The sequence below is a fragment of the Eriocheir sinensis genome, unplaced genomic scaffold (assembly GCF_024679095.1).
Source record: "Eriocheir sinensis breed Jianghai 21 unplaced genomic scaffold, ASM2467909v1 Scaffold103, whole genome shotgun sequence".
NCBI lineage: Eukaryota > Metazoa > Arthropoda > Malacostraca > Decapoda > Varunidae > Eriocheir > Eriocheir sinensis.
In genome coordinates this window covers 101,738-110,000 of record NW_026110330.1, presented here as the reverse complement: position 1 = coordinate 110,000, position 8,263 = coordinate 101,738, and the positions used below count along the sequence as shown (strand labels likewise).

The following is an 8,263-nucleotide window of genomic DNA, read 5'->3' as shown; positions in this document are numbered from 1 at the left end:
AAGGTAAGTAAAAGTTATCAAATCAAGACTCAGGTCAAATCAAAATCTTATCAGTAAAACAAGTTATCAAATCAAGGGTCAAAACAAAGGTCAAACAAAAGGTCAACACAGGTCACCCCAACCGCCCTTATAGCGAGTTCCTCGGGTGCGAGGAACTCCGCCTCGACCCTCCAGCTGACGACGACGTTGACCCCACGTTGGACGAGGAGGGGGGGGAGGTGGAGGAGGCGGAGGAGGAGGAGGTGGAAGAGGAGGAGGAGGAGGAAGGGTTACCAGAGGAGTTCGCGACATTGGCGGAGGTGTTGGTGGAGGCCGTGGTGATCCGCGCCCTGGCCTGGTGGTGATGACGGTGGTGGTGGTGGTGGTGATTGTGGTGATGGGACCCACTACCACCCCCACTCCGCCTACCACCACCCCCCTCACCACCACCACCGTCGCTAGAGTGGATTGTGGTGGTGATGGACTGGTGTTGTATGGAGGGTGGAGTTGGCGTCCCAGGGGAGTTTGGTGTCCCAGGGGAGGGCCGGTCGATAGTCTGCTGCAGTGCCACAGGGGTCAGCCACTCCCTGGGTAGACATCGCTGCAAGAAGGGGACACAGGAGGACACGTACGCAAGCCGGTTGACCCATGTCGGGATTTCGCGCCCAACCAGTATCTGTGGGCATGGGGGGTGAGTTAGAGGAGGAGGAGGAGGAGGAGGAGGAAGGGAAGAGTTTGGGAAGGAAGGGAAGGGAAGGAAAGAGGAGATAGATTGGAACTTAACCCCTTCAACACGAGGATGCATATACTGTGTCCTTGTGTGCCCCGTACCATATCCAAGGCCATGCATACTGTGTCCTGGCTCGCTTTAGCCAATATACAAGTTATTTTATCTCTATATTTATGCTTACATCTCAAAATTATCAATTCATTTATGTTTCTTTATGTGCACCATTTAATTCTGCATGTTTTCATATATAATACATGATGATTGTGTTGAGTTTATGGCTGGAAACTTGTTATATTCAATAGCGACATTTTGAAATTTGGCGCGCACGGTGATCTCGGATATGGTGTGGAGCGCTGTTTTGGCCCGGCTGTAGTGGAGGGGTCAACGTAACCTAACCTAACCAACCTGTGTGAGGGCGGAGGAGAAGTGGTTGCAGTTTTTGTTCATGAGGTGATATCTGTCGCCCCGGAAGTCCTTGCCCAGCTCCGCCACGATGCGCTTGGTGTCGTCCTCCGTGAAGTCTGTGTAGCCCAGGTGGATGCTTTGTCTGGGGTGGAGCGGCGAGGTCAGGGGAAGCAAACATGTTCACTTTTGTAAATTATCAATTATTTTTAGAAAATAAGAAAAATAAACCAACTCAAAATAATAAGAGAAAAGAGAAGAAAATTCTATAACAACTGTTGAAATTTATTGTTTATATATATATATATATATATATATATATATATATATATATATATATATATATATATATATATATATATATATATATATATATATATATATATATATATATATAACAGCATCATGTATGTGTGTGTACATCACTACACAGCCCATGGGCCGGGACTCACTTGAACTTGAACTGGTCTCCGAGGTCCTCCGCGTCCCTGGGCGTGATCTCAAACACGCCGGAGAAGGGGAAGGGGTGGCCCCCATAGGCAAACTCTGCGGGGGAGGGAAAGAATATATTAATACACACATCAATATATATTATTAATATTATTATTTTTATATATTTCAACACAGAATTTCCAACAATACAACCACCACCACCACCACCACCACTACTGCAGGGCTGTACCCCGGGGGGGGGGGGGGACCCCTTCCATCCACTAAAAGGTACACTTTGAGAAAGTGAAGACCTGTGACAAGAGTGACAGTTTTCCACTTTGCCATCACGAAAATGCTCCAGAAATGTCAATTCCCCCCCCCCCTTCCCCTGCCACTTGTCCCCCTTCAGGCGGCTGCTAACATCTACAGTTAGTGTACAAGACGCCCCCGTGTATATCCCTGGGTACGGCCCTGTACTGTTGTGCCACTGCTGCCCCACCTGTGCCGTATATCTCCACCCCTGAGTGGAACACACCCAGGCCGATGGATGAAGTGTACTCGTTGATCCAGTACTGGGGAGGGAGGGAATGTATATTAGTATTGGACACACACACACACTACATACATACATACATACATATATATACATACACTATACACACACACACACCCACACACACTCACACACTCTCACCATGTCATATACGTTGAGGATGACGGGCTGCCTGGCCATATTGAGGTAGGCTGCGTCAAGGTCCGCGTCGTCTCCCCCCGCGGGCCCCAGGCAGCTGGCAAAGGACAGCCGGCAGGTCACGGGGCCTTGCGACATTCATAGAAACCCTGTACATGGTGATGGGGCATGGGGCGGGGCAGGGAAGGCGGGGTAAGGTGGAGCGAAGGGAGATATGATATGGAGTAGAGGTTTTCAGGGTGGGGCAGGGCGGGGCGGGGCAGGGAAAAGTGAAGGAAGGGAGTAGATGGAAGAGGTTTTCGGGGCAGGGCGGGGCGGGGCAGGGCAAGGTGTTGTGGGTGATGTAGGAGAGGGAAGGAGAGAGAGAGAGAGGGAGAGAGAGAGGGAGAGAGAGAGAGTGTGTTATGTGTTATTCTTAAAAATGTGTCACTTAAAATTAATTATTACAATTATTATTATTATTATTATTATTATTATTTATGAAAGGGGTGGTCAGGACAGGGTGTAAGGGGGGGCATATGAGACTTGTAATATAGATAGATAGATTGATAGACACAGATAGATAGATAGATAGATAGATATAGTGAATAAATCATGAATATCAGAATGAGAAACACACAAACAAACACACACATTAACAAACACAAAATCAATATACATAAAAATAAATCAAATAAATAAATCACATATGCAATGGGGGGTTGAAATGCTAACCAACAGACGAACACACACACACAAACATTGAATTGCTATGCTGTGCTATGCTATGTCATTCTGTTAGTCATCATATGCTGTGTTGTCCCATGCTGGCCTCTGCTCCCCCATGCTATGCTATGCTATGTTAAATCCATCTTATTATGCTGTTTATCTTATGCTGTGTGATGTTGTCCTACATTGTCATGATATGCATGCTGTGCTATGCTATGCTTCTTATCCTTGGTGCTGTGCCCCCAAGGATATCTATAGCAGACCCCACAATGGTTATCCTATGGCTTGTTATCCCACGCCGTCCTTTAGTCTACCATGCGTGTTATGCACCTCAAAGGTACCCTGTGCATCACAATCCAGATGCACATGCTATGCTATGCTGTGTTCTGGTGTGCTATGCTGGGTGAGGGAGGGAGGGAGGGTCAGGCCTGGTTACCTGCTGTTCCCGTCACCCTCGCATCAATGAAAGTGTCCAACCTGAGAGACAGAGACAGAGAGAGAGAGATAGATGGCTGGCCTGCTGACACAACCTGCTGCCCTGCTGACACAACCTGCTGCCCTGCTAACCTAACCCAAGCCAGACACACCCGGGCAGGGCTGTGTCACCCTCACCAGGCTGGAGGCTCACCAAAGCTGACCAATCCTAACGCCGCCTCTGAGAGGGGCGGGGCTCTGGGCACTCCTACAGAATCCTGGTCCCGCCAGGCTCAGCTTCTACTCGCCGGCCAAAGTTGGCAGTTATGCATTTCCTGGTGTAGTGTTTCCACGCTGGGCAGCGGAGCCACCCTGGCAGCGCTGCCGTCCACACTGTCAGCGAGTGAGCCGTGTCATGCACCCACACACTCCCTTACTCTACCACAGTTTCTATTGATCTCTAAATCATACTTGAAATAAGATACAAAACGGTAATTGTGGAGACTGACTCCACGACCCAATAATATGGCATCACGCCTCCATATCATACAGTTAACCCGTAGAAAGCGGCTCCCTGGCAGCAAAGCTCACCTTCTGAGGCGAGACATTGGTCTTCACACTGGGACAAATTATTCTAAAACCAATCTGCTTGTCGTGCTTTTTTTAGCCGACAGTGAACTTGTTTTTCAAAACAATGCTGTAATTACAGAATATTTTGTGCTTAAATAAACCGTGTGGCTAAGCATGGAAGCCAAGCCTCGCGGGGGTCAGGTGGAGCTGTCGGGTGTTGCCATCGACCACGACTATCCTGAAATCAGCCTGACGGGGCTGGCCGAAACAGGTGCTTCGCTTCTTCCTTAGAGCGACCTGAATGGGGTGTATCGCTTCGTATGGGTTAAGGGACATATCTAAACTACTCCTACTGATCTTTAAAAAACCTGACCTCTAATTGGGGGGCTCTGCCCCCCTTGACCCCCCAGCGTGGTAACACTGCATTGTGACTGCAGCAGAAAATGCATAACTGGCAACTTGGGCCCCTGGGTAACACCTGAGCCAGGCGGGACCAGGATTCTGTAGGAGTGCCGGACTTTGACCCCATGGCTTATACAGTAAACCTTACTCACTATCACAGGGGGTTTGACCCCATGGTTTATACAGTAAACCTTACTCACTATCACAGGGGGCTTTGACCCCATGGCTTATATAGTAAACCTTACTCACTATCACAGGGGGCTTGACCCCATGGTTTATATAGTAAACCTTACTCACTATCACAGGGGCTTTGGCCCCATGGTTTATACAGTAAACCTTACTCACTATCACAGGGGGCTTGACCCCCACAACCCACCATTTAACCGCTTCCACGGGAAATGTCTACAGAGGAAGGTGAGCACCACAGCAATGTGTGGTGTGTTGGGTCGAACACTACACCCCCCCCACCCTGGCCACCACACCCTGCCCACCACACCCTGCCCACCACACTCTCGGCACACTGTCTAACCCTTGGACACACACCCTGGGGCCATGCTGCCCTCACACACCCTTAGCTAAGCCTCCCAGCCCAGGGCCACTCGGGGCAGCACAGACAAGGCCAGCACACCCTTGCACCCTAATTTCTGGCCCTACACCCTTATTTCACCCTTAGGGGCCACAAAACCCTTAAAATCACCCTTAAAATCCGTTAGTCACCCTCAAGGCCGCTCGGGACAGCACAGACATGCCCAGCTCACCCTTGCACCCTGATTACCGCCCTAACACCCTCATCTCACCCTTAATACACCCTTAAAGACCACAAAGCCCTTAAAATCACCCTTAAAATCCCCGTTAGTCTCCCTCAAGGCCGCTCGTGAGGCCAGACTGTTCCACCCTTTGGCCCTTTGCTGCCTTATTTGGCCCTTCAGGAGCCGCCCTTTGGCCCTTACCTGTGGCCCTGGAGGGGGAGAAGACCCTTTGCCTGGACATGGAGGAAGGGAGGGAGGAGGGAGGGAGGAATGGAGAGAATGGAGAGATCTTTCCTCCTCTTCTTCTCTCCCTTTTCCTTGATGTAAACAATGGCCCGTTCGAGTCTGGAGGGATTTTTTTTTTTTTTAGGTTTCATGGTTTTTATTAGTTTTATTACCTTTATTTTCTCTCTTTATTTATTCTGTTTATTACTGTTTTCTTTATTTCCTTGTTCCTTATTATTAGTATTTCTATTTTACTCCCGTTTGTTCTTTATTTTATTATTTTACTGATTTTTATTACTATTTTTTACTGTATTTTCCTTATTCCTCTCTTTATTTACGTTTTACTTATTCCTCTTTCGTATTTTATTGATTTACTTTTGTTATTTTATTCCTATTTTATTATTTTCTTTGTTCATTTTATTTTTTGCGATTTTTATCATTTTTTATATTTATTTTAATCTTTTATTCTTTCTTTCTTTCTTTCTTCTTCCTTCCTTCCTTCCTTCCTTTCTTCCTTCCTTCCTTCTCCTCCTCCTCTTCCTTCTTTCCTTCCTACCTCTTCTTCTTCCTCTTTTTCCTTCCTCCTCTTCCTCTCTTTATCAAATTTCTCTCTCCTTTCCTTCCTTCCTACGTATTAGAGAGAGAGAGAGAGAGAGAGAGAGAGAGAGAGAGAGCGCTACGCGTATAATACATGTACTATATATATATTTATTAATTTTTATTTATTTTTATTATTTTATTGTTTCTTCACATTCTTATTGCACAGAAAAAACAATTGAATTACAAAGCCCTGGAAGCTCACAATAATAATAATAATAATAATAATAATAATAATAATAATAATAATAATAATAATAATAATAATAATGAAAATATGAAAAATTATAATAAATACATGATTCGTACACGTCTCTCTCTCTCTCTCTCTCTCTCTCTCTCTCTCTCTCTCTCTCTCTCTCTCTCTCTCTCACACGTACACACACACGCACACACACATACATACACATACACACAGTAGTAATAATAAACATATAATGATAATATTTAATTAGAATACCATAACAAACGTCAGTAACATGTATATGGGGGGGGGAGGGGAGAGAGAGAGAGAGGCGCAGTTCCCACGTCACTAGGGAAGGCAGGAAAGGAAGGGAGAGACAAAGAAGAACACACAAACAAACACACAAGCAAATAACAGTGACTCTGGAACTGGCCCGGGAGGAGGAGGAGGAGGAGGAGGAGGGAGAAGAAGAGGAGGAGAAGGAAGAGGAAATTCAAGGGAAGGAAGAACCATTAAGGGGGTCATCCAGAAAGGGTTACAGCTGACGAATTTGCGAATGAGAGAGAGAGAAAAAGGAAGGAAAATAGGAATAGGAAGAGAATGAAGGAAGGAAGGAAGAAATGCATAGAAGAAAATGAAGAAAGGAAGATTAGAAAGCAATACAAGGAAGGAAATTGATATAGGAACAAAGAGATGAGAGAAGAAAGGAAAAGAAGAAAACACAGAAGGGGAAGGGAAAGAAAGAAAAATAGGAATAGGGAGAAAAGGAAGAAAGAAAAAAGAAAAACGAATAGAAGAAAATGAAGAAAGGAAGATTAGAAAACAACACAAGGATGGAAATTGATAAAGAAACAGCGATAAGAAAGAAGAAAGGAAAAGAAAGAAACTGAAGGAAACACAGGAAAGGGAAGGGAAAGGAATCATTGAGGGGAGCATTCCGGTAAGAAAAATAGGAATAGAGAGGAAAGGAAGAAAGAAAAAAGAAAAACGAATAGAAGAAAATGAAGAAAGGAAGATTAGAAAGCAATACAAGAAAGGACATTGATAAAGGAAGAAGGATAAGAAAGAAGAAAGGAATTAAAGAAGAAAACATCAGGGGAAGGGAAAGGAATCATTAAGGGGAGCATTCCGGTAAGAAAAATAGGAATAGAGAGGAAAGGAAGAAAGAAAAACGAAAAACGAATAGGAGAAAATGAAGAAAGGAAGATTAGAAAGCAATACAAGAAAGGACATTGATAAAGGAAGAAGGATAAGAAAGAAGAAAGGAATTAAAGAAGAAAACATCAGGGGAAGGAAAAGGAGCATTCGGGGAGGGTGGAGACTGACGAAATTTGCGAGCGGAGCCAGAAAGCGTTGACATAATATAATCTAACTTAAGACTATAATTATTACGTACAAATTACATCACATTGAGAGAAGAGTTGCCCAGTTATCATCGTCATCAGCAGCATACGTACTTGGTGGCGCACACGAACACACACACACACACACACACACACACACACACACACACGCAAACACATACATACACACGCAAACACATACATATCTTATGTACATACTGTACATAAGATTTTGATACATTTCATGGGTATATATGTATGGATAGGTCAGCTTACACACACACACACACACACACACACACACACACACACATACATAAGATTTTGATACATTTCATGGGTATATATGTATGGATAGGTTAGCTTACACACACACACACACACACACACACACACACACAAGATTTTGATACATTTCATGGGTATATATGTATGGATAGGTTAGCTTACACACACACACACACACACACACACACACACACACACACACACACACACACACACACATAAGATGTTGATACCTGACATGGGTAGTAATGTATGGATAGGTTAGCTTACACACACACACACACACACACACACACACACACACACACACACACACACACACACATACACACACACACATACATACATAAGATTTTGATACATTTCATGGGTATATATGTATGGATAGGTCAGCTTACACACACACACACACACACACACACACACACACACACACACACACACACATACATAAGATTTTGATACATTTCATGGGTATATATGTATGGATAGGTTAGCTCACACACACACACACACACACACACACACACACACACACACACACACACA

General features: G+C 44.8%; 1 protein-coding gene and 1 long non-coding RNA gene across 5 annotated transcripts; one reads left to right on the top strand and one right to left on the bottom strand.

Annotated features, from left to right (window-relative positions):
- Positions 1-22: 22 nt before the first annotated feature.
- On the bottom strand, positions 23-5,419 carry LOC126989000 (deubiquitinase DESI2-like). Of its 4 annotated transcripts, XM_050847469.1 has the most exons (7): positions 5,279-5,391; positions 3,379-3,419; positions 2,238-2,383; positions 2,043-2,115; positions 1,564-1,657; positions 1,115-1,256; positions 23-655 (listed from the first exon to the last, which is right to left on the bottom strand). In XM_050847469.1, exons 3-7 carry the CDS (start codon positions 2,370-2,372, stop codon positions 128-130), a joined length of 972 nt encoding a protein of 323 aa, XP_050703426.1. In that variant the 5' UTR covers positions 2,373-2,383; positions 3,379-3,419; positions 5,279-5,391; the 3' UTR covers positions 23-127. The 4 variants fall into 4 exon arrangements, with proteins under 4 accessions (XP_050703426.1, XP_050703427.1, XP_050703424.1 ...); XM_050847470.1 differs by lacking the exon at positions 3,379-3,419 and having other exon boundaries at positions 2,238-2,331; positions 5,279-5,419; XM_050847467.1 differs by lacking the exon at positions 3,379-3,419 and having other exon boundaries at positions 2,238-2,362; positions 5,279-5,418.
- A 594-nt stretch (positions 5,420-6,013) lies between these two features.
- LOC126988999 (uncharacterized) lies at positions 6,014-8,263 on the top strand. Its single transcript, XR_007742731.1, has 2 exons — positions 6,014-7,784; positions 7,975-8,263. It is a non-coding gene; the product is annotated as an uncharacterized LOC126988999 (long non-coding RNA).

What these genes read in the sequence shown, in the direction of transcription:
- LOC126989000 (XM_050847467.1), bottom strand. Translation starts at nt 5,318, where the DNA reads ATGTCCAGGCAAAGGGTCTTCTCCCCCTCCAGGGCCACAG. An exon ending in CTCCCCCTCCAGGGCCACAG is followed by an intron (nt 2,363 to 5,278) that starts GTAAGGGCCAAA and finishes GAATGTCGCAAG; the next exon opens with GCCCCGTGACCTGCCGGCTG. An exon ending in TCCTCAACGTATATGACATG is followed by an intron (nt 2,116 to 2,237) that starts GTGAGAGTGTGT and finishes CTCCCTCCCCAG; the next exon opens with TACTGGATCAACGAGTACAC.